The sequence below is a fragment of the Epinephelus fuscoguttatus genome, linkage group LG6 (genome assembly GCF_011397635.1).
Source record: "Epinephelus fuscoguttatus linkage group LG6, E.fuscoguttatus.final_Chr_v1".
Classification (NCBI taxonomy): domain Eukaryota; kingdom Metazoa; phylum Chordata; class Actinopteri; order Perciformes; family Serranidae; genus Epinephelus; species Epinephelus fuscoguttatus.
In genome coordinates, this window is record NC_064757.1 from 2,251,396 (window position 1) to 2,278,267 (window position 26,872).

General features: G+C 43.5%; 1 protein-coding gene across 1 annotated transcript in view; it reads right to left on the reverse strand.

Moving 5' to 3' along the window:
- The window catches only part of LOC125890225 (voltage-dependent N-type calcium channel subunit alpha-1B-like), a 657,655-nt gene that overhangs the window by 229,642 nt on the left and 401,141 nt on the right, over positions 1 to 26,872 (reverse strand). The window contains exons 11-15 of the mRNA XM_049578752.1: positions 19,377 to 19,460; positions 13,196 to 13,402; positions 11,995 to 12,107; positions 11,718 to 11,830; positions 11,494 to 11,625 (exon numbers count right to left, since the gene is read on the reverse strand). Of these exons, the coding sequence (XP_049434709.1) occupies positions 11,494 to 11,625; positions 11,718 to 11,830; positions 11,995 to 12,107; positions 13,196 to 13,402; positions 19,377 to 19,460 (649 nt within the window). The remainder of the gene's footprint in view (positions 1 to 11,493; positions 11,626 to 11,717; positions 11,831 to 11,994; positions 12,108 to 13,195; positions 13,403 to 19,376; positions 19,461 to 26,872) is intronic.

The window sequence follows — 26,872 nt, forward strand, 5'->3', positions numbered from 1 at the left end:
GCATTTTTTCATCTTCGTAATATTGCGAAAATTAGGCCTATCCTGACCCGAAAAGATGCAGAAAAATTGGTCCACGCTTTTGTTACCTCAAGGCTGGATTACTGTAACTCTCTATTATCAGGTAGCTCTAGTAAGTCCTTAAAAACTCTCCAGCTAATTCAGAATGCAGCAGCACGTGTACTAACAGGAACTAAGAAACGCGATCATATCTCTCCTGTTTTAGCTTCTCTGCACTGGCTTCCTGTAAAATCCAGAATTGAATTTAAAATCCTACTGTTAACTTATAAAGCTCTAAATGGTCAAGCTCCATCATATCTTAGAGAGCTCATAGTGCCATATTATCCCACCAGAACACTGCGCTCTGAGAACGCAGGGTTACTCGTGGTCCCTAAAGTCTCCAAAAGTAGATCAGGAGCCAGAGCCTTTAGCTATCAGGCTCCTCTCCTGTGGAATCATCTTCCTGTTACGGTCCGGGAGGCAGACACCGTCTCCACATTTAAGACTAGACTTAAGCCTTTCCTCTTTGATAAAGCTTATAGTTAGGGCTGGCTCAGGCTTGCCCTGTACCAGCCCCTAGTTAGGCTGACTTAGGCCTAGTCTGCCGGAGGACCCCCCTATAATACACCGGGCCCCTTCTCTCCTTCTCTCTCTCTCTCTCTCTCTCTGTCTCTCTCACTCTCTCTCTCGTATTCTATTACTGCATCTTGCTAACTCGGCCATTCTGGATGTCACTAACTCGGCTTCTTCTCCGGAGCCTTTGTGCTCCACTGTCTCTCAGATTAACTCATATCACAGCGGTGCCTGGACAGCGTGTGTGGTTGTGCTGCTGCCGTGGTCCTGCCAGATGCCTCCTGCTGCTGCTGCCATCATTAGTCATTAGTCATACTTCTTCTGTTATTATACACATATGATTATTGTCACACATGTATACTGCCAGGTATTAATACATACTTTCAACATATTGTACCGCAGTAACCAGAACCATAACTATAATATTATTACTTTCATTAATGTTGTTGTAAGCTACTGTCATTACCTGCATCTCTCTCTCTCTATCTCTCTCTCTCTCTCTCTCTCTCTCTCTCTCTGTGTCATATGGATTACTGTTAATTTATTATGCTGATCTGTTCTGTACGACATTTATTGCACGTCTGTCCGTCCTGGAAGAGGGATCCCTCCTCAGTTGCTCTTCCTGAGGTTTCTACCGGTTTTTTTCCCCGTCAAAGGGGTTTTTTTGGGGAGTTTTTCCTTATCCGCTGTGAGGGTCTTAAGGACAGAGGGATGTCGTATGCTGTAAAGCCCTGTGAGGCAAATTGTGATTTGTGATATTGGGCTTTATAAATAAAATTGATTGATTGATTGATTGATCCTTCCCAGACATAACACTGGCCCCATCGTAGCACTGACTCTTATTTTGCTTGTGTCAAGACCAACATTTTGCAGTTCGCTGAGCACCAAATCAGTGAGCGATTGTGCATCACACTTGTCAGAGATCAACATCGCCAGAAGACTCGACATTCACTGTCTACAAAACGGACGACAACGGAGACGTTCTCGTGTCCTGGTGGATCCTTCGTTTCATCCACCTTGATGGTAAACCACGAATCCCTGATATCCGTTACAATTTCCTCCATCACGATCATAGCCATCAGTTTCATTACTTTATTTTGTATGTCATGTGATGTGTATGTGGCGTTTTTTGGGATGTTGCTGTAAACAATGGCCAAGTCTTTATTCTGTGTTAAGGTGTAGTCTAACAAGGTCAGGAAAAGCCCACATCCCTTTTCATCCCGGTCATCAACTGCATCAAGTGAACCTCTCAGAGGCAGCTCGTTTAAAAGTAAGAAGACAAGAGTGTCCACAATCCCAGATATGTACAACCGGTTTCAGGAGAGCTGCTCGTAATTTACCAGTGTTGAAATCTTGCTGCCTGTTGTGCATCGCAGCTCTTTTTCTTTCCAGGCAGCCACACAAGCTAAGTGCTCCTTACTGTTAGCATGCCTACTAAATCCCTTGGACTTGTCAGTGGCATGTTTCCAATTGCTATAGCTGATAGAAGTGAAAGTACAGTCGCTGCCTCCAAATTTTCAGCATGCAAAACAGAAAGCTGCATTGTCCTCAATTGAATATTCTAACCAATCTCATCCTGTAAACCAGCTGCCTACGAATGATCTATTACAGTCATTTTTATGCTGTTTTTTCCTGGGGTAGTACATTAACATGGGCTGGGCAGGGCAATCATGGCCAAGGTCCCCTGGCTGATGTATCACACTAGCATGTTGATTACCGCTACATGCAGACTGAAGTGACAGCTCCTCGGAATTTGTTCGCAAACCTGTGTCTGGTGGTGGTGGTGCTGATGTGCTAAATCCAGGGTCTTCAGAGGCAGAAGTAGGTGGTGGCCTACTAGTCTTCATCCACTTTCGGATACCCATTTCAAAATCATTCAGATAGCCACTTAGTTAGCTTAACAACAATTCTCTCCGATGACAGACTGCCCGTAAACGTCACGCCAACTGAGGGGGCTGGACTGTCGATCTGAGGGGGCAATGCCCCCAAACGCCCCCTCGTGATGACTTTTTAGATTTCAGACCACTTTGATTACCCTTGGTTCAAAAGCTTTAAATAATAATATATTTTCACACATGATTGTCAATTTGTGTCTCTATATCTCCACGTGCAAAGAGACGTTGATAGCAGCTTAGGGCTGAATCATGTTGTTACGTCAATCTAAAATAAAAATAAAAAATAAAAAAGACAACATGGGAGTTCTCATTTAATCATCTTTCACCCTTTAAACTCTAGGTTGTTTTTGTTGTGTTTCTTAGTTTTACCAAATTTTCTGGATAGTTTGCAGAATAAGTAAGTGTATTCTTCATAAATAATTCAGTGATACTGTTTTAATTTTCAAAATGCATGATGCAATTTCAATTTGCCTTTACATCCACAAGATTTCAACACACAATAAATATCTGCATATGACTGCGTAGAGAGTACACAGTTGTATTTATCTATGAAGCCAGAAGAAAGTAATCAATTAACTAACCTTCATAATTGCCTTAAAGACATAAAAACCTGGATGAGCACCAAGTTCCTGATGTTAAATTCAGACAAAACTGAAGTTATTGCTCTTGGCCCCAAACAACTCAGAGACTCTTTATCTGATGACATAGTTTCTCTAGATGGCATTGCTCTGACCTCTAGCACTACCGTAAGAAACCTGGGAGTAACATTTGATCAAGATTTGTCTTTTAATTCTCATTTAAAACAAACCTCACGGACTGCATTTTTTCATCTGTGTAATATTGCGAAAATTAGGCCTATCCTGACCCGAAAAGATGCAGAAAAATTGGTCCACGCTTTTGTTACCTCAAGGCTGGATTACTGTAACTCTCTATTATCAGGTAGCTCTAGTAAGTCCTTAAAAACTCTTCCGCTAATTCAGAATGCAGCAGCACGTGTACTAACAGGAACTAAGAAACGAGATCATATTTCTCCTGTTTTAGCTTCTCTGCACTGGCTCCCTGTAAAATCCAGAATTGAATTTAAAATCCTACTGTTAACTTATAAAGCTCTAAATGGTCAAGCTCCGTCATATCTTAGAGAGCTCATAGTGCCATATTATCCCACCAGAACACTGCGCTCTGAGAATGCAGGGTTACTCGTGGTCCCTAAAGTCTCCAAAAGTAGATCAGGAGCCAGAGCCCTCAGTTATCAGGCTCCTCTCCTGTGGAATGATCTTCCTGTTGCGGTCTGGGAGGCAGACACCATCTCCACATTTAAGACTAGACTTAAGACTTTCCTCTTTGATAAAGCTTATACACAGAACAAAAATATAAACGCAACACTTTTGTTTTTGCTCCCATTTTTCATGAGCTGAACTCAAAGATCTAAAATATTTTCTATACACACAAAAGACCATTTCCCTCAAATATTGTTCACAAATCTGTCTAAATCTGTGTTAGTGAGCACTTCTCCTTTGCCAAGATAATCCATCCCACCTCACAGGTGTGGCATATCAAGATGCTGATTAGACAGCATGATTATTGCACAGGTGTGCCCTAGACTGGCCACAATAAAAGGCCACTCTGAAATGTTCAGTTTTATCACACAGCACAATGGCACAGATGTTGCAAGTTTTGAGGAAGCATGCAACTGGCATGCTGACTGCAGGAATGTCCACCAGAGCTGTTGCCCGTGAAATGAATGTTCATTTCTCTACGATAAGCCATCTCCAAAGGTGTTTCAGAAAATTTGGCAGTACATCCAACCGGCCTCACAACCGCAGACCACGTGTAACCACACCAGCCCAGGACCTCCACATCCAGCATGTTCACCTCCAAGCAGTGGTGTAGTCTATGTGATACGAAGGTATACGCCATATACCCACTAAGAAAACTCCAGGATTTCCGTATACCCACTTAAAAATGTGCAAAGATCCGTAACAATATAGTTTTGTGACAGAACTTTAACTTCAGTGATTTTGTTTTGCAAATACCGGGTAAATAACTGCAATAAAATACATTTTGCAGGGGAATTCAGATTCAGATGCCATATGATTAACGCCGACAGCCCGACACTGCGTTACCTAGCGTGATGTTAGCTACCTCAGTGGAGATTCACATTGTCTTATGCTAACATTAGCTAACGTTATCTGATTACGGTACACTGAAAAGCTTGTGGTTTGAGCTGATGTCAGTCACTAATTATTCATACCTACTCTTGTTGTGGTGTGGATCCTTAAATATAATACACACTCACCGGCCACTTCATTAGGTAACATTTGTGCAGTCTAATGCAATCCAATCCGATGGTTATGCCATAAATGCTATTTTTACGAAGCTTAACTTTATACATTTTGGGTTTTTGTTGACATTGTCAAAAAGGTGATAATTATACATTATGTTTATTATAGAGGTCATAGTGGATGGTGCTGGTGTGCTGGAGTGCATTATATTGTGTGGTGTTCGCATAATTTTGCCCAATCCATTAACATATATTGAGGGGGACAAAATATTAGGAACACTTTAATATATTACACTCCAGCACGCCAGCACCACACAGTACAACCTTAATAATAAACATAAATCTTAATTATCACCTTTCTGACAATGTCAACAAAAACTGAAAATGTAAAAAGCTTCATAAAGTAGAATGTATGACAGAGCTGTTGGATTAGATTGCACGGGTGGACCTAATGAAGTAGCCGGTGGACGGACAGATGGAAGGACACACACAGCGTGTTGCAGAGGTTAGCAGACAAAATACTGTTGAGCGTACTAAATATGGGTCGCAACCAATAATGGAAATTTTTAAAAAATATCGTTGTCTCTCCGTCTCGTTTAAGTGTGAGGTGCATACTGCCATAGCAAAACTTAGGGGTACAGTCAAATCGGACACAAATATGGTGGCGGTCTCGTTGACTTGACGTCACTGGTACCCATGAATAGGTCACTGCCAGGCCTCCCTACGAGGCTGGGAGGGAATCATCACAGTATACCCACTACAATAAACTAGACTACACCACTGCCTCCAAGATTGTCTGAGACCAGCCAACCGGACAGCGGCTGCAACAATCGGTTTGCATAACCAAAGAATTTCTGCACAAACTGTCAGAAACTGTCTCAGGGAAGCTCATCTGCATGCTCGTCGTCCCCATCAGGGTCTCGACCTGACTGCAGTTCGTTGTCGTAACCAACTTGAGTGGGCAAATGCTCACATTCGATGGCGTCTGGCACGTTGGAGAGGTATTCTCTTCATGGATGAATCCCGGTTTTCACTGTTCAACATTGTGGATCAAGTGGCCCATGGTGGCAGTGGGGTTATGGTATGGGCAGGCGTATGTTATGTACAACGAACACAGGTGCATTTTATTGATGGCATTTTGAATACACAGAGATACCGTGACGAAATCCTGAGGCCCATTGTTGTGCCATTCATCCACGACCATCACCTCATCTTGCAGCATGATAATGCACGGCCCCATGTTGCAAGGATCTGTACACAATTCCTGGAAGCTGGAAACATCCCAGTTCTTGCATGGCCAGCATACTCACTGGACATGTCACCCACTGAGCATGTTTGGGTTGCTCTGGATCGGCGTATACGACAGTGTGCTCCAGTTCCTGCCCATATCCAGCAACTTCGCACAGCCATTGAAGAGGAGTGGACCAACATTCCACAGGCCACAATCAACAACCTGATCAACTCTATGCAAAGGAGATGTGTTGCACTGCGTGAGGCAAATGGTGGTCACACCAGATACTGACTGGTTTTCTGACCCCCCAGACCCCCCCAATAAAGCAAAACTGCACATTTCAGAGTGGCCTTTTATTGTGGCCAGTCTAAGGCACACCTGTGCAATATTCATGCTGTTTCATGATATGATATGCCACACCTGTGAGGTGGGATGGATTATCTTGGCAAAGGAGAAGTGCTCACTAACACAGATTTAGACAGATTTGTGAACAATATTTGTGAGAAATGGTCTTTTGTGTATATAGAAAATGTTTCAGATCTTTGAGTTCAGCTCATGAAAAATGGGAGCAAAAACAAAAGTGTTGCGTTTATATTTTTGTTCAGTGTAGTTAGGGCTGGCCTAGGCCTGTACCAGCCCCTAGTTAGGCTGACTTAGGCCTAGTCTGCCGGAGGACCCCCTATAATACACTGGGCACCTTCTCTCCTTCTCTTCTTCTCTCTCTCTCTCTCTCTCTCTCTCTCGTGTCCTATTACTGCATCTTGCTAATTCGGCCATTCTGGATGTCACTAACTCGGCTTCTTCTCCAGAGCCTTTGTGCTCCACTGTCTCTCAGGTTAACTCGTATTGCAGCGGTGCCTGGATAGTGTGACGTGTGTGGTTGTGCTGCTGCCGTGGTCCTGCCAGATGCTTCCTGCTGTTGCTGTTATCATTAGTCATACTTCTGTTATTATACACATATGATTATTGTCACATATGTACACTGTCAGATATTAATATATACTTTCAACATATTGTACCACAGTAGCCTGCATCTGTCTCTGTCTCTGTCTCTCTCTCTTTCTGTCTCATTGTGTCATATGGATTACTGTTAATTTATAATTTATGATCTGCTCTGTACGACATCTATTGCACGTCTGTTTGTCCTGGAAAAGGGATCCCTCCTCAGTTGCTCTTCCTGAGGTTTCTACTGTTTTTATCCCCGTTAAAGGGGTTTTTCTGGGGAGTTTCTCCTTATCCGCTGTGAGGGTCCTAAGGACAGAGGGATGTCGTATGCTGTAAAGCCCTGTGAGGCAAATTGTGATTTGCGATATTGGGCTTTATAAATAAAATTGATTGATTGATTGATACAATAACCATGTTGTGTCTGAGCCTTAGTATTAAAAAATATTCTGAAATTTACATCTGCAAGCAGCTATCTCGTGTGTAAGCCATTTTTTGGCCAACAAAAGGAGGGTGCTCAATTGCCAAAATAAAACCCGAAAGTAGCAATCAGCGGATTTTGGGCTTCAGTTTAATTTTGTCCAAAGAAGGAGTGAGACCAATAGCATATTTGTTTCATCATTACAATGTGTGCAGCATTTTATTAACAGCACACTCAAAGTCCCGTCATCATCATTTGGTATGCTGAGTCCTCAAAAGGTACTGAAGACATCTATCAAGATTTATGACGACTGGACAAATCGTTAATGAGTTATAGCCATTTACCCGCCAAGCCCCTCCCTTTGCCAAGACAGAGATTGACTATGGCCATGTTTTTGACCAAACTTGTTCATTTATAACCAAAATCTGTGTGTCAGTCCAACAAGGCTGTGGTCTAAATTTGGTGCTGATAGAGTCAAAATTAACAAATATTCGATTCATTTTACTATTTTTATTATGCAAATTAATAAAAAAAAAAATTAACATTAACCTTGATGTTGTCCAGATTTCAAGTCATTGGACATGCGGTGTGAGGTGCGTAGCCTTTCCAAAATTGTATTTGTGGATATTAATGACAGCACCACCATGCGACCGATGGGGGTCACATGCCATGGGAGGGATATGCACATCATTTCCAGTTATTGGGCCAAGTCTCATGTTTCCACCTCATTTCAGCTCACGGCAATTTGAGGTGTGACATAGAACAACAAACAATAAATACAGCTGCAAGCTGCAATCTCAGGTTCAAGTCCTTTCTTTGCCAACAGAAGGAAGCAGCTCACATGACCAAAATCAGTGCTGCAAGCGACAGCAATTAGGTTTTTAAGCTGATTTATGGGCTGCTATCACTGGAGTAAGTTGGACTGATTCCATTTGACTGGGTTATGATTCTGAGAATTACAGGTTCAAAGACTTTTTAAAAAACAACTAGAACTATAATCAGCGGCAGTAGAAACAAATTACAGGGTTCCTACAGTCATGAAATTCCTGGATAAACTAGGAAATTAGGAAGTGTTTTCCAGACTTGAAAATGGTCTGGAATTAAAAGAACGTCTTAGAAAAATACATACAAATATACATTGTTTTTGGCTATTGTTATTATATTCATAAAACCACAAAAACATGTCCAATGTTACACAAAATACTTTCTTTGTATTACTAATTTAGAATCTAGTACTGCGCTGTATGCTCTTTGAAACATCGGTAGTATCGACGTATAAATATACATATTTGATTTAATCACCAGGTATTGTTATTCAGACATCAATGTCCAGATCATGGCATCATGGCCTGTGTGTCGGATCATAGATCCAATTGAATGGTGGGGGACTAAAGGGACATGACAGCAATCAACTTTATTTTATTAAGGTATCACAAGCGCTCAAGTTCGGGCAAGATGTAGGAAAAACAGCCTTCTGAACTCTCCCAAAACCTAGATTGTAAGTAAATGGACAGGGGTGAGATGGGCCACTCTGAGGGTCAAATGTTTATTGCTTTGTCCCGGCCTCACCTCAAAGTCAATTAACTCTTTCACCATCATCCTGACGCTAAGGGTGGTAAAGGTGTCATTTGGAAACCATCCAGATCCCAGTTTGCTGATTACCATCCTGGGAAAATCCAGCGTTTTGACAACTCAACCAACACTAAAGGATCGTATCTTTGGTGAAACAGGACTGAATACTCTACCTCCAATAAAACCACCTCCTCTCTCCCTTTAGTCACATCTAGGGGGGCCCCCCCGCTCTATCTTTCTCTCACCCTGGTGAAAGTAAGATAAGAAGTCCAGATGAGAGTCGTAAATTCAGGATGAATTCCTGAAGTCAATTTTGACCATAATGGGAAGAGTATGTGTCTATTGCGCGTTACATGTTCAAGTATATAATCTTGCAAAATAAAGTTCAGTAAGTGTCCTCCGAAATAAAGTAATGTCTATAGGCCTACTAAGAGACCCGCCTTGCCTCAAACATGCCCACTCAATCTGGTCGGATAAAAGTACTGAGCTCGGTGCATCTCTGGACTCTTTACTTTTCTTTTTGACTTTCACTTCACTTTTACTTTCTTTTCCTTTACTTTTACTTTGACTTCTTTTTTTCTCTTCTTTCTTTTGCCGTCCGTCCTTCTAGTTATACTCTTTATGCTTTAACCCGTTATGCTCTTACACTCGGTTCCTGCGTAACCCTTTCTTTTCTTACACTCAAAATTATTTTAAATTTTTAGGTTTTGCTCGACATGACCAGGATTGTCTGGTCTGTCCTGAGTTTTCTTTCTTTTTGTCTGTGCCTTCAGTAACATTATATCTGAAGCGACAAAGTCAGCCGATTGCAACAATTTTTATACGCGTAGATAATAACATTGATAATAATATCGAACGGCCAACAAGATTGTTTTCAACCTTATTATAAGCGAGTAGCCACAGCTAAATAGATAAGCTGTTATTCGATAGAGCTGGGTTGAAAAAATCGATTTAATCGATTCGAATCGATTTTCCTTTAAATGGCACAATATTGATTCATTAATTAAAAAAATCGATCTTTTACTATAACTATTTTCCTCCGTGGATGTGTTGTTCAGCCGGTAGCAGACTGCAGCAGCCTGCAGTACTATCAACCCAGGTAGTCTTGCGAGATCAGCATTTAGCACCTGAGGTCATGGCGAGAGATCTCGCGAGACGACCAGACACTAAATGAAGGCAGAGCAGCAAACAATGGTGGGAGCGTGTCCACTGAAGGCATGGGTCTACAGTGCGAGTATTTCACTCGCATTTTCCCCTAAAAATATAACTAACAATGTACGAATGTTTATTAAATGCACATTAGTTTCACAAAAAAGATTAAGAAATACCACTTAAGCATCAGCACACTGCTATCTGTAGCCTCAGTTTGTACCTCATACAGATCTGCTGGTAAAGTTAACTTAGCGTTAGCAAGCATGATAAGAGACGGCAGAGAGGCGATGTTGTGCAAATAAACCAAAGATTTATTATTTTTCTGTAGCAGTAAACACATGGGCCAATAACAAATGTGTTAACTGGATCCATGTCATTGGTTCGACATCCCATTAGTCCGACTGTCCGCGGTGCTGAACGGCTCGCAGCGGGTGTATGTTGCACCACGACCGGCTTGAGGCGGAGCAGGCTCACGGCTTATGAGTTTGTCACTTTCTTTTTCGTTTTAACCCACACCATGATCTTTTCCTGACCCTAACCAAGTGGTTTTTTTGCCCAAACCTAACCAGACCTTAACCACAGGGCATCATGATGATTTCAGAATGGACTTCGGAACAATGAGTTTAATATGGTCGGAACAATGGGATGTCGAACCAATGGGCAGTTCCCGTGTTAACTAACTATGCTAAAGCTTTACAAGCTATTCAGGGCTGCCGACGATAACATTAACATGACAAACAGCAAGGCTATCCTCACCAGTTACCCACTGGCGGACAGCTTGACATCAGCGTGGCGCTGACTGGCTAATCGCTAGACCCGCCCCCACCCCCGACGTTCATTGGTCCTTCCATCTTTTGGACGAGATAAATCGCAAATTCATTGCAGTATGCCAGACCAGAGATGCAAGCCTACTCAGTTGAGTGGGTGGGGTCTGGAACCAGGCTAGGAACTAAGATCAGTGTATAGAGAATTCATAATCCAGGTATTGAGATTGATTCATGATTGATAAGTGTACTAATGAATTAATAATTGATTTCCAGAGTTATTAATTTGATTAGTCGCTTCTCTCCATCAGAGGGTGGTGCCCCTAAATTTATGATGAGTGCAAACATTTTCTAAAGGTATTGTTCCAACAAATGTCACAAAATAATTATTAGATACGTTCATAAAACAGGAAATAAACGCAAACAAAATTTCTATCTCCCAAAAAGGCAGAGGGAATGTCTAACAAGCAAGTACAGTTAGCAAATGCTAGCATTTTGCTTATCCACAAATGCCTGGGAAGTGCGTATTTAATAACATATGAATGTATGCAGGCCTACCCATTTAAATTAAAGTCATGGAAACGGGGTAAAATATGGTAAAAATGTTACTGAGAGGTTCTGCAAAATCATTGGTAAAAATGTATGGGAACCTTGAAATTACTCACTGGCCACCAAATAGCTGCATGCCCAGCAGAGCGAAAACCACGATGAAGAGGAAGAGGAGGAACAAGAGGCTGATGATAGACTTCATGGAATTGAGAAGGGATACAACCAGGTTCCTCAAAGAGTTCCAGTACCTTTGCACACAGACATATGAATATATGTATACATAAATATAATGGCATAACCAGTATTCCCAACACACAGGCAGATGATCCTGATGACTCACTTGGTGACTTTGAAGATCCTGAGCAGTCTAAGAGCCCGCAGGACACTGATTCCAAATGAGGCCCTGGGTTTGATGGCAGCCCAGATCACCTCAAAAATACTGCCAATAATAACCTGTAAACACAGATTTCATTTCAAATACTCCAAACATGTTATTCTTGCCATAATCAAACACACTTTTTTCTTTGAGGCACTGGTCCTGAACCATTTGAATTACTCTACACATGCTTACACACTAAAACCACTCAGGACTGAATCAACTGAACAGGACGACTCACCCCAAAATCAAAACAGTTGAATGAGGAGTGGAAGTAGTTCTGGGGTCCAAGGCCATACATTTTCATGGACATCTCTGCCAGAAACAGGCCCAGGAATACAAACTCCGCCAAGTCTGTCCAGAGACAATAAGAAGACACACAGATTAATTCCCCAGTTTACAAACATCTCCAAGCTGATTTATACAATTCAATAAAGCAGCTAACACTGCCTGCACAGCTGTGCTCATGGCAAATAAGACACAAAAGAGTCTATTGTTTGAGGAAATAATGTTGAAAACTCCCATGATTAAGTGTGTGAGATGTATATTTGCTCACGTGTGTTTATGAAATGTACAATGGCACTTGTGTGATGTATGTTTGCACATCTGTCACATATCACTGTCCCTATCTCTGTTTCATGCAGGACACCAGTGTTTATTTTTCTTTTTGTTTTTTAAAGATTTTTCTTTGGAGGGGGACTTTTTGCCTTTATTGTAGAACAGCTCACGAATGACATGAAAGAGAGCATAGAAAAGGAGGATGACATGCAGCAAAGAGCCACAGGATGGAATCAAGCCCGGGCTGCTGCAAGGACTCAGTGCACATGGGGCTCTGCCAGGTGAGCTAGAGGTTGCCCCAGTCTTTGTTTTTTAATCTGCCTGAGCAGAGCAGGATATAAATTGGAAATACAGTAGCACTCTATCATGGCCAAGATTTGTAAACGACTCAGAGTATCTGAGCAGCCAACTTTAAAGCAAGACTATGTAAGTTTTGTCTAACAGTTGTAGTCACAAGTGACAATTTCAGGAACATGATAAATGCTGAAATATTAAAAAGTGGCACCAGTATGAGTCAGCAAACTGACTCAGTAATGTCAGCTACACAGCAATCTTAATTTAAAGTTAGCTAACATTAGTCACTATAAGCTACTGATCATGCCAGCTCAAGCAAGGCTGTAGCGGCAAACCCCTAAATGTGTTGGATTGAGCAAGGGTGTGTTTTATTGATTTAAATTCAAATTCTTTACTTAAATTCTTTCTAGTAAGTAAAGGTTCAGGGTTGATGCCACTGGGTGAAACTTAATACTTACTGGTGGATATTCTAATTCCCGAATATATACACAGCCAAATATAAGAGTAATGGTAAGATAAATAGTTATATGATGAAGGCATATTGGTTTGCCTGACAGTTGGTGACAATGTATACAACTGCTGGAGCTCACATAGTGCATAGGTGAGCCATTCGGGCTGGTCATAGTGTACTATGGCTACACACAACGTGTTGAGGCCAACCAGACACAACACAGTCCAGTAGAAGCTCTGGGATTTGACCAAACGGCGGATGGTGAAGCGAATCCTCTTCTCTTTCCTCCTGAAGTAAGACGAGCTCTCGTTCTTGCTCTTTAAGCTGGCCCGGGTGAACGGTGACCCTGGGGGGGCAGTTGGAGCCAAACACACACAATGCAATAAAGTTACCAAGTCTTAAAGAAAGGTGTTCTTACCAAATCAAGACTGTGTTTGGATGTTATTTTCAACCTAAGCCTTGTTTTAAGAACGTACTGCAGAGCAATGTACTTGTCAGTTTAAAATTGGCACTTTTCAATACAATCCAGCATATAATTCATATACATAATTTCCACTGTCACAGAAAAAATAACACAAAGAACCACAAGGGCAAATGGACTAAATGTGGTATAATGAACATAAACATTTTCAGCAGAGGCTTTTTCATATTCCCATATTGAATGTTCTATAACTTAAATCAAGCCAAAATGTCTAGTGGGAATGAATACAAAAGGAATAGACAAAATTTGTTCTAGCACAATGCTGTGTGTGTGTGTGTGTGTGTGTGTGTGTGTGTGTGTGTGTGTGTGTGTGTGTGTTGTGTGCCCTCCACAGCATACTGACATAGAACTGTAAAAAAAAAAAAGTGCAATCTGTTTAAAAATAAATAAATAAAATACCCTGTGGCAATTCGACACAGCTTAGCGACATTGTGTTTTTACATTTCACATTAAAATACTGTAGATCAATCAAATCAGTGCATCCTGTTGTTAAAACAATCCAGTTAATTAATTCAGTACCAGTTAATATAACCTTTATTCTTCCAAACCCTGCGAAACCAACTGCATTGTCACACAGTAGGCCTACACACACAGTGAAGCTGGCAGGAACCACACACTACAGAGAGGGAGTGAGTGTAGCAGGTAAAAAACCCGCCTTGCTCGGACTATGTGATGTGTCATGTCTGTGCCCCATGTATTTTGGCTGTTAGACACCACAGTGCTGCTGGCCACAAGCCTGTTGTGAACCACGGGACTGAGGTTGCACTAGCTAAACTCAAGTTGCTACAGCGGCTAAGGTCTGAAATGCTGTTCACTCTCCACTGGGGATGTAGTGTCCTAGGGGGTCATCCCTATGTTTCCAGGGTTCTATGTTTCCCAGGTTCTATGTTCCCCACTTAACCCTGCAAAATAGGGTCTATGTTCCCCGCTTACACAAAAAGGGTTCTATGTTTCCCGCTTGGTTGAGCGGGCAACATAGCACATAGCACTAGCACCCTTTTTTGTGTAAGCGGGGAACATAGAACCTTTTTTGCAGGGTTAAGTGGGGAACATAAAACCCAGGAAACAGAACCCTGGAAACATAGATACGCTCCCTTGACATGTGATGTAATTTTGTGGTTTTTAGCTGGCTCATATTAACTAATGTTGTTTGGTAATGCTGACAAATTGCTAGCTATTCATGTAGAGGCACCCAGATTCCATCTGTGGGAGAGAAGCCAGTTAAGAGCCTGGGCAAGATCTATGACTGCACCTTGAAGGACACCGCAGCACTCCAAGCAACATCAGAGGAGTTGGGAACCTGGCTGACAGCAGTGGATAAGTCAGGATTACCAGGCAAGTTTAAAGCCTGGATCTACCAACATGGCATTCTGCCACGACTTCTTTGGCCACTGCTGGTCTATGATGTGCCACTGACCACCGTGGAGTGCTTCGAGAGGAAGGTCAGCTGTTTCCTGCGGAAGTGGTTGGGCTTACCACGAAGCCTCAGCAGCATCGCCTTGTACGGGAGGAACAACAAGCTGAAACTGCCCTTCAGTAGTCTGACAGAGGAGTTTATGGTCACCCGAGCAAGAAAGGTGCTGTGCTGCTGTATAGGGACTCCAGTGACGTCAAAGTCTCCACGGCTGGCACAGAAGTAAGAACCGGCAGGAAGTGGAAGGCTCATGAGGCAGTCAACCAGGCTGAGTCCCGCTTGCGACACAGTGAGCTGGTGGGAACAGTGGCGTCCGGACGGTCAGGTCTTGGGAGCAACCCAAGACCTCACTTCAACAAGGCCCAGGGAAAGGAAAGGCGTCAGCTGATCCAGGAGGAGGTCCGAGCAGGGGTGGAGGAAGCCCGCTGCACTAGGGCAGTAGGGATGCGGCACCAGGGGGCGTGGACCCGATGGGAGGAGGCAGCTGACCGGAAGATATCGTGGACAGAGCTATGGCGATCTGAGCCACACCGGATCAAGTTCCTCATCCAGTCGGTTTACGATGTCCTCCCATGCCCGTCCAACCTCTTCCGCTGGGGCCTGGCTGAGAATCCACTGTGCCCTCTCTGCCAGAGTGCTGGATCACTGGAGCACATCCTGAGCTGCTGCCCAAGGGCGCTGGGGGACGGGCGCTACCGCTGGCGCCATGACCAAGTGCTGCGGGTCATCGCAGAGGTCATCAGCACAGGGATCTCCACCAGTAAACACCAACAACTAACAAGGCAGTCCATCGCCTTTGTTAGGGCTGGGGAGAAGCCACAGCAGTGCCAGAGTCAAGCAGGGGGGCTGCTGGCAACAGCCTGAGACTGGCAGCTGAAAGTCGACCTAGGGAGACAGCTCAAATTCCCGGAGAACATCGCAGTGACCACACTCAGGCCAGACATGGTCTTGGTGTCAGAAACAACTAGGCAAGTGGTCCTGCTGGAGTTGACTGTTCCCTGGGAAGACCGGATGGAGGAGGCCTTTGAGAGGAAGAGGGCCAAGTATGAGGAGCTGGCAGGCGAATGCCAAAGCAGAGGATGGAGGACCCGATGCGACCCCATCGAGGTTGGGTGCAGAGGATTCGTAGGCCAGTCTCTCATCAGAGGATTCTGGGAGTGAAGGGACAGCACAACAGAAAAGCCATCAAAAACATCACTGATGCGGCAGAAAAGGCGTCCAGATGGCTGTGGATCAAGCAGGGAGATCCGTGGACAACTAAAGCTACTTAGACACAAGCCGGGACTGATTACCCCAGCTGGGTCGCCTGGGCGAGGGTGTCTGTTGTGAGACCCGAAACACCCAGTGAACCCAGGATACAACACTGACGATGTGTCTAAGTTGCCGCGAAAGTGTATTTTAGAACTAGAAAAATATTGTCTTGTCATTTTCTAACTGCTTATCTTCTCGAGGGCCGCGGGGGGGCCAGAACCTATCCTATTCTATCTGACATTGGCTGACATGTAGAGACAGACAACCATTCACAATCACATTCACACCTACGGACAATTTAAAGTCACCAATTAACCTTTCCCCAATCTGTATGTCTTTGGGCTGTGGGAGGAAGCCGGAGTACCCGGAGAAAACCCACGCTGACACGAGGAGAACTTGCAAATTTGAACCAGGAACCCTCTTGCTGTGAGGCCACAGCGCTAACCACCACACCACCGTCCCGCTTGTCTTGAGTAGTCATGATTTAATTCATCTAGACCCCAGGGCTCAATGTTAACCAGAGACACCTTGCATTTTCTTAAGGCCCGAGTATATTTCTGTCACAAAGTGTAGTTTAAACTGCACAAACAGCTGTTTAAAATCACACAATTATCCTGCTTGATTGTGTTTTTAACTTACTATCAATATATTCATTAACTGATCAGCTCCCAGTCAGTCTGTAAGCAGGAGATTCCCCTTACTCACTAGAGTTGGACCAGAAATATAATTCAATACAAACACTATTGATTTCTGCCCACGGTGCTAACATGAAAACAATTTTCCTTCAGTAATTATCTGTTGTCAGTCAGCCTGGTTGAGGCAGTTTGACCAGCTGCTGTGCTCTCAGATCTCACTGAGCTGCTGCTGACAGACAACTGCTTCTGTGGACAGAGACACTGAATGCAGGTCAGAATCGGTATGGATTTAAAGGGAGGCTGATGTCAATGTTACCTTCTGTTGGGTCCGCTCCCTGGACTAGATGCTTTCTGCTGAGATACTTAAGTATTAATGTTGTGCTATTGAGGTAAGCTAGTTCAGTATTATAATAAACTCACGAAACAGAGTTTTTGTTTTGTTTCAGTTTGAAATCATCTCAAACTTTGGACACTTTTTATCATTATCTCTGGTCTACCTCTTCTCCTCACCCATTGCTATTTTCATCATAAAATAAAAATGGTAGCGTACCTTTAACTACGTGTTTAGTCATCTAGTCTGAGAGTGTGTTACTGATTTACCTTACTTCTTTATGAATGGCCCAAGTTATTTATTTTACCACTACATTATATTACTGATATCACTGAAGTCTGAGGCTTTATGTTCCACACAGTACAACTCTGATTTATTCAAACAGCAGTTTTAAAAATGTATAAACTGCATTGTTGATGCAGATGAGTGGAACATTAGCTAGTAAACATCAGGGGTTATCAACTTTACATGGAACTACAATTTATACTAAATAATGTCTAGGGCTGACCTTCGACTACAGTTTTGGACATTCGAAGCTTCGGAGCTCAGAATGAATTTAATTCAAAGCATTCAACGATGGGTGGGTGGGGGGGGGGGACTCCGCTCCATACACCACTGTCACTCAAAAGACTGCTCGGCATGTATTTTTCACATCCCCATGACAGAAACGCACAAGAATTGGGGGTAATGCAGTGTTTCACTGACATTTTTACAGAAAACTACAACACGGAAGTGCGTTCGACGATGGAAGCCCGAATGACTGCGGACATTTCTCGCGGAGTCCACTCCGTTTATAGTGCACCCGAGTCTGTGAGCACCTTAAATTAAAACCCTTGGTGCACACTGCAGCACAATCAAACAGATGCGCAACTCAGAGCATCAGAAGTGTCTCTGACACCAGACTCAGAGCGGCTCTGAGTGCGCTAGTTGGGTTAGTGTTGCGTTTAAGGCCTCTCTCAAAAAAACGGGAAAAAAAGCGCCGAAACTTTGATTTCTTTTTTTCACAATCGAATCCCGTGCCATCGAACGAAGCTTCGAAGCTTCGAATTTTTTGGGTCAGCCCTAATAATGTCTGTGTTCAGCATCTGTTTATGAGTTGCAAGAAATTATAAATCATCTTTTATAAGGAGTAGCTGTTTACTGTGAGCTAGCTCAGGCTCAGTTAAATTTAACAGCATGCTAACATAGCAAGGCAAGCTAATTACTAAAGCGCTTGGTTAAAAAGGTAAACAACCAATGCTTTGAGATGGCTGTAAGAGGTGACAGAGGTATGATCACATTATCCCATTTGAGGTGTAACAGGTGGTGTGTTTCACGTTTATTTCACAATCACTATAGAAAGGAGGATAAACATACTGTTAGCTTGCTGTTATCACTGAAAAATGCCAGTTCCAGTTCGGCACCAGAGGTCGGGCCCATAATTCACACAAGGTATCATGGGGGTTAGGAATAAGGTGGATAGGCCTACTCATCGATTAATAAGCTCCCAGTCTGTCTGTGAGCTGTAGATTCCCCTAACTCACTACAGTAGACTGGGATATGAAATCAATGAATCAGTAAATACAAACATTGTTGGATTTCTTCCTGTGACATGAAAACTATTTTTGTCCAGTAAATGTCTGTTATCAGTTCACCTGGTGAAGGCAGTTTGACCGGCCGATAGATCTATGATAGGATGGCCCCTGTCTGCTGACAGACTATAGCTTCTGTAGACAGACACACTGAATATAGGTTGGAGTCAGTGTGGATTCACATCATGGCCTGGATTGCGATAATGACACTACCAATCACATTGTGCAACAAAATATGATTTTGTCCGCGACAACTGACCTGTGTGACGAGAAAGAAAAGTGTCATGCGACACTTTTTCTGTTGGAAACATGTAATTCTGGTCGAGCGACACTTATTAAAAATCTAGTGTGCCAAACCCTAAATTAGGCTTAGGTTGCCCTATTTTTAGCAATCCAATTATATGTTGCTTGCTGCAATGCTAGAATGATTTAAATTGCTCTTGTACAAAACTACATGATATATCATTTCACTGGAAAATACAACAGTACAGAAGCTAAAGACGCTCTAACTTCTGTTTCTTCTCTAACTTCAGTTAGAGACTTTGATATACAGTCCCAACACAGTTTGAAGTTTGGACAGCATGGAGACTTTCAGTAATGAGGTACTATGATACTGTGTATCAGGTTTCGTCCTCACCAACAGATGAGATGTCAGTGAAGTGGGCCTCACCCTCCTCTGCATTGATGAGGTCATTTTTACTCTTCTTGGTCCTCTTTAGCACTGCAAATACAATATAGGAAAAAAATCACAGAAGTCACAGCTGATCTGATTAAACTCAGATTCATCAAGCTTTTGCTGAAGTTCAATAGGAAAATTATTTTTCTGACAATTCCTCTTTTATTCAAGCTAAAGGTTTAAAAAAAAAATAAAGCAAAGGTCGAATAAGTAAGATCACAACTCTGTATCATCTAATAGAGTTGTATGACTGAACCATTAAACCACATGGAACCTGGAACCATGGAACCTAATTTCACATAAAAATGTTACAGGTTTTATTCATGTACACAGTTTCACCACAGCAAATACACGTGAAGTCATATTTACACATCTGTTGATCCATTTTTACAGGTGAAACTGTTTTTGCACATTTGTGAATTGCTTCCTGTCAGTTTGTGGGCCATGTGACATTTGTGACTTCCCGCTTGTTTATTTGTGTAATTCTGTCAAATTCCTACCACAACAGGATCTGTACAAAAATATCTGTGTGAGGTGCAGTCACTCGCCACATCAGCAGGTGGCGACATTCTCTTACATGAGATAACAGTACCAACTAGAGCACTCGGAGAACACAGACCTCCGCCAAGCAGCTCCGATTTCCCGCCATTTTATTATTTTATCCACTTCGCTTCAACCGATCAAAATCTGTTCAGAACTTTGAGTTATTTTGCAGCCGAACAGACAAACAGACCAACGCCGGCGAAAACATAACCTCCTTGGCGGAGGTAATAAGGCTAAAACACAGAGCCTATCTAGCATTTGCATCCTCAACAATAACAATGACTGGACACAAGGACAGAAATCAGCCACTATTAGTTTGTTTTCCAGAGAGCATGGGGAATGCATGCCTTTACGTATGAGCACATATTTTGTTTTATGTCAAACATGTGAAATAAAAATGGATTGTTTGCAAGGATAATATTATCCTGATCGCGATGCTAATATTAAGGAGTTCGTTGATGGTAATTCTGTTGGGATGCAGGGTGTGTGTGTTCTCTCTGTTTCCCTCCCTGCTTGTTTTGGTTTGTTTGGTCTTCCCTGTCTGTTACTGGCTGGGCATGGCTGACCTACTTCTCTGCTGCTGCATCTCCTCCTATGGCACGACCAGCACAGACTGTCACGCACTCGCTCCCCCCAGCTCACCCTGCGGAGGAAGAGCCTATGCAGCTAGGCAGAGCCAAATTAACAACCGAAGAGCGCCTCCACAGGCGTCGTGCTGGTGAGTGCTTATACTGTGCTCAAGTTGGTCATTTTGTCACTACCTGTCCTCTTCACCCAAAAGACAGGGCTCGCCAGTAAGGATGGGGGTACTGGCAAGCCACCATTCCCCCCCAGCCTCTCGACTGCAGGTCCCGGCCTCTTTGTGTGTTGGCAATTTGGTTCAACCAGTTCAAGTGTTTATTGATTCTGGAGCTGAGGACAGTCTGATCGACCAACAATTGGCACAGCATCTTGGATGCGAGTTGACAACCCTAGAAAAGTCCATTCCGGCCCTGGAGCTCAACGGTACTGAGTTTGCTCAGGTAACTCACAAAACGTCTCCTATCACACTTATTTTCTCTGGTAACCATTGTGAAGTCCTCACCTTCCTTGTCATAACTGCACCTCAAACTCCATTAGTCCGCGGATACCCTTGGCTCAAGAAGCATAACCCACACATAAACTGGTCACAAGGAAAAATTATTGGATGGAGTCCTTTCTGTCATGCTCTGGGTTTGAAATCTGCTTTGCCACCGACAGGAGGAGACAAACAACAGCCAGTACCCGAGCCATTTGAACCTAACCTGTCCAATGTCCCCCCAGAATACCACAACCTAAGAGTTTTCAGTAAGGAAAAAGCACTGTCATTACCACCTCACTGTCTGTACAATTGTACTATTGACCTGTTGCCCAGTGCCCCTCTCCTCTCCGGTCGTCTTTACAATCTGTCTCGACCAGAGAGGGAGGCCATGGAAAAGTACATATCTGACTCCCTTGCTGCTGGCATCATACGACCCTCTACTTCGCCACTAGGGGCAGGTTTTTTTTTTTTGTTGATAAGAAAGATAAGTCCCTCAGACCCTGCATTGATTTCCGGGGCCTCAACAATATTACCATTAAGAACAAGTACCCCCTTCCCCTCATTGACTCTTCAAGCCCCCTTCGAGCCTCTGACTGGTGCTAAGGTTTTCACTAAGCTAAGACTGCCTTTAATACTCCCCTGGGGCACTTTGAATATCTGGTCATGCCGTTTGGGCTCACTAATGCTCCTGCAGTTCTTCAGTGCCTCATCAGTGATGTGCTCAGAGACTTCCTGAATCTTTTTGTGTTTGTTTATTTGGGCAACATTTTAATCTTCTCCAAGTCAGAAGAGGAGCATGTCTCGCATGTCCACCAAGTACTCACACGTCTCCTGGCAAACAAGTTTTTTGTGAAGATTGAGAAATGTGAATTTCATGTTCAGTCTGTCTCTTTTCTGGGGTATATTGTTCAGAGTGGTAAAGTCATGGCAGATCCCAGCAAAATCACAGCAGTGGAGGAGTGGCCCATTCCGAAGACCCGCAAGGAGTTGCAGCGGTTCCTGGGGTTTGCTAACTTCTACAGACGCTTTATCAGGGACTATAGTAAGGTTGCCTCTCCTTCCACCAGACTCACTTCTGTGAAAGTGCAGTTCTGTTGGTCACCTGAGGCACACAAGGCAAGGCAAGGCAATTTTATTTATATAGCACCATTGATACACAAGGCAATTCAATGTGCTTTACAAGAGAAATACATTAAAAACAATAGATCATTAAAAACATTCTGTAAGCTAAAACAGCTTTTCACCTCTGCTCCAGTACTCATTCAGCCAGACACCACAAGACAGTTCATCGTTGAAGTCGATGCTTCTGGGTGGGGGCTATTCTTTCACAGTATGTTTGTCCTGATAATCGTCTGCATCCCTGTACCTTTTTCTCCCAACCTCTCTCCCCTGCAGAGCACAGTTATGATGTGGGCAATCAGGAGCTGTTAGCTGTGAAGCTGGCTCTGGAAGAATGGAGGCACTGGTTGGAGGGAGCCGAGAAGCCATTCCTAGTCTGGACGGACCATAAGAACCTCTCATACATTCAGTCAGCCAAGAGACTGAATTCCAGGCAAGCCCAGTGGGCTCTGTTTTTTAGTCGTTTTGACTTCACTCTGACTTTTCGCCCTGGCACTAGAAACGCCAAACCAGATGCTCTCTCACGGCCCTATTCCTCTGGTGATGACGAGGCCTCTCCTGATACCATTTTGCCTGCCGGTCGTATCATTGTTCAGCTCTCGTGGGGGATCGAGAAGGCTGTGAGGGATGCACAGCGAACCCAACCGGATCCTGGCAATGCCCTGCTGACCTCCTTTTTGTCCCAGATTCGGTGCGCTCCCAGGTTTTGGACTGGGGCCACGCTTCCCAGTTTGCCTGCCACCCTGGGGCAAACAGAACCATTGCCCTCCTGACGAGACATTTCTGGTGGCCCAGTCTGGACCAGGACACCCGTAACTTTGTGGCGGCCTGCACCACCTGCACCCAAAGCAAGGCATCCCATCAAGCCCCTGCTGGTCTTCTCAACCCCCTACCTGTTCCAAGTTGTCCCTGGTCCAACATCGCTTTGGATTTTGTGACTGGACTTCCCCTGTCCAAAGGTAAAAAAGTAATTCTCACCATCATAGACCACTTTTCCAAAGCCACTCATTTCATTGCCCTGCAAAAGCTGCCTTCGGCCACAGAAACTGCTAATCTACTAACTGAACATGTTGTGCATTTACATGGCATCCCCCATGATATTGTGTCTGACCAAGGCCCCCAGTTCGTCTCTCAAGTTTGGAAAGCTTTCTGCAAGGCATTGGGGGCCACAGCTAGCTTGTCTTTGGGTTTCCACCCACAATCCAATGAACAGTCGGAAAGAGCCAATCAGGTCCTGGAAACCGCCCTTCGCTGTGTGGCTGAGAAGAACCCTACTACCTGGAGTTCCTATCTGTCCTGGGTGGAGTACTCCCACAAGAGTCTCCCCAGCTCAGCCACAGGTATTTCACCTTTCCAAGCCTCTCTCAATTACCAACCTCCTGTTTCCCTCTCACGAAGCCTCCATTGCAGTCCCCTCCGTTCAAGATCACATCCAACTCTGCAAAAAGATCTGGTCCGAGACCCGCGAGGCACTGCTTCAAGCCCAGGAAACAGCCCAACATTATGCCAACCAGCACCAGAGACCTGCACCCCTTTACCAACAAGGTCAGTCAGTTTGGTTATCCTCCAGGAATATCCCCCTCTGTTTGCAGTATCTTGTTGACTAGGAGGGTTATGGACCAGATGAACACTCGTGGGTGCCCCGTTCCTTTATTCTTGATCCCTCTCTTATCAGTGATTTCCACCGTGACCACCCTGATGTCCCTGGAAGGTCACCAGGAGGCTCCCTTTGAGGGGGGGGGGGTACTGTTGGGATGCAGGGTGTGTGTGTTCTCTCTGTTCCCCTTCAGCCCTCCCCTCCCCTTCCTCCCCTGCTTGTTTTGGTTTGTTTGGTCTTCCCTGTCTGTTACTGGCTGGACGTGGCTGACCTATGTCTCTGCTGCTGCATCTCCTCCTCCACCACCTGAACTGTATCACCGCTGATTGCCACTCACCTCTGCTGCAGCTCCTCCTCCATCACCTGAACTGTATCTCCACTGATTGCCACTCACCTCTGCTGCAGCACAAATACCTGGTCTCATTCTCCATTCATCACCAGTTTGTTGATTATCCATCTGCGGTAACCAGCTTGGCCCTTTTTTGCTGTGTTTTCTTCTCTCCTTCTCTTCTCTCTCTCTCTCTCTCTTGCCACGCTCTGCCAGCCACCTTTTCCTCCCTGGAAGTTTCCCCAGCCCTGAGTTTTTCCCCCTCTCCTCACCCTTGGACTTGGACAATAAAGACTGTTTGTTTGAATCTGCATTGTGGATCCAGTTTCTGTTTCTTTAAGCTTAGGCTTAACAAATTCCCATTATGTTTTAACATTGAGCTAAGGGAGTAATTTGACACATCATTGAAGTGGTGGAAAAAGTACCCAGATTTTTTACTCTGGTATAAGTACAAGAGAAACAACAAGTAAAAGTATGCAGAATGGTCCATTTTTGTAAAATTAGTGACGCATTAATGCGTTAATGTTGAAGCTGTAATTGTGGGTATTTATTGCAGGTGGAAAAAAAGTCTTATGTTTATTCATCATAATCTATTTGTTCATTATATTTTTTATCATTAATCTGAATCTTGAGGCTGATCTGTAGAGCACATTGAGCTGTACTTGTGCGCCATCTAACAGCACAAACCAGCTTACAACTTGAGGGGCATGGACTTTTTTAAAATTGAAGTTTTGAGCCTGAAATTATAGCTCCCCCATCTGGCCAATTGGTATAATATTTCTTGAGCAGCATTTGCACACAACTTCCAACTACTGGTGAAAATTTCATGTCTACAATGTACCATCTCACAGGAATTTGTGAAAATATTATTAAAGAAAAAAACAATCCTCATCATAATAATTATAAAACAGCACAAACACAGTGGGGTTTCAGGTTTGAACCCCTGATAATAATAATACTACTGGTAAAAAGTTACGTACAGAGCCTAAATGCTGCGGCCCGTCTTTTAACCAGCACTAACAGACGAGAGCACATCACTCCTGTTCTTAAATCCCTTCACTGGCTTCCCGTCCAGTACAGGATTGATTTTAAAATTTTAATGTTTGTTTTTAAAGCTCTTCATGGTCTCGCCCCAGTGTACTTAACTGAGCTTTTAACTGTTCGGGAACCTGGTAGAGCGCTAAGATCGTCAAACCAACTTTTGCTGGAAGTGCCCAGGTCAAAATACAAACACTGGGGTGATCAAGCCTTTTCCATCGCTGCTCCCAGGCTTTGGAATAAGCTCCCTGTTGAAATGCGTCTCATTTCTGACCTGGGCCTTTTCAAATCTAGACTGAAGACATATTTATTTAGGATGGCTTTTAATACCCAGTAGTGTGGTGACTCTTTTACTTTTACTCTGTTTTACTTTATTTTATTGTATTTTATTGCTCCTATTGCTTTTATTATTTTCATTGCTTTTATTGTTTTTATTGTTGTTATTGCCTCTATTTATTTTTAATTGTTTTATTTATTGTTTCTTTTGCACCTATTGTAAAGCACTTTGGTTCACCGAAAGGGTTGTTGTAAAGGGCTGTATAAATAAAGAACATTTACATTTACATTTACATTTAAACAGGGGTCAGTTTTGCCATTGAGGGTTATTTTAAAAAATTAACGAGAATATAAAAACTGCAAAGAAGAGGAGAAGAGAAGATAGGAGCTTTGGAATTATATCTAGGGCCCTTGTACTTTTCATGAGCCTCTGAACTCCAATGAGCCTCACTCTCTGGACTTAAATCTAATCTTATTACCCTTCCACCCTGGCATACACAATCAGACTGTGGCTGTTACCCTTGGTGAGGCTGCAGTTGAGAGGCAGTGTGGCTTTGATAAGAGGAGAATGCACATACGCACCTCAGAGGGGAATGCTTGTAGAAATTATCTGTATCAGCCACTGATACAGTATGCGTATCAGTATGTGGCTGTAACTCCACTCCTGGCCCCTGGGTCTTGGTTAACAGTAGTAGGCAAAAGAGGAAGACCCCCCCACGCTCTCCCTCTCCCACAGGTGAAATTCCTCTCATTAATCGATTTAGCCCTCTGGAAGAGTAAGGCTCGCTCGCCCCCTTGTGGCTCACGTGGGAGGATTTAATGACCTCAAACTGCAACAATCAATAAAGCTCAGGGAAGACTGTATTCGTCTTATTGATAGTATTTTACACTCGAATAAACAGTGCATCATCTCCGGGCCCCTCCCACCCCCTTCCTTTGGTGACGTTAAGTTTAGCAGACTCATGCAGCTTCATGTAGCCTATGGCTTAAAGGTTACTGCAACAGCACTGGCATCCCCTATGCAAATGCAGGATACACCAAGTGTGAAACACACCCTAGGGGGTCGGTGCCAATACCTGCAGCAGACAAAAGAGTGTGAAAACCCTGGGTAGGGGTGCCGGTCCCTGCAGCAGACAGAAGGGTGTGAAACACACCTTAAGAGGCGTTCCTCAGGTATAAATGTTTAGGCTTTCTCATGCTCGGGGTCTTTCTTCATTCTGACCGCTCGTGTGTTGATTGACCTTTTCTTTGCAAAGAAAATAAAAACCTTGTCGGCCAATAGAAGTCTATATTTCATTCTTCACCAGAAGCAGAGAATTTCCACAACACTTCCCACGTACAGACCTTTACAGACCAGTGAGGGGTTTACAGATGTTACAGATGTGGTGGTTTGTAAAAAAAAAAAAAAAAAAAAAAGAAGTGACAGAAGTAATGATTTGTTCAAAACTGTCACAGATGTGGTGATTTGTTTATATATGTGACAGTATAGCTGTTTT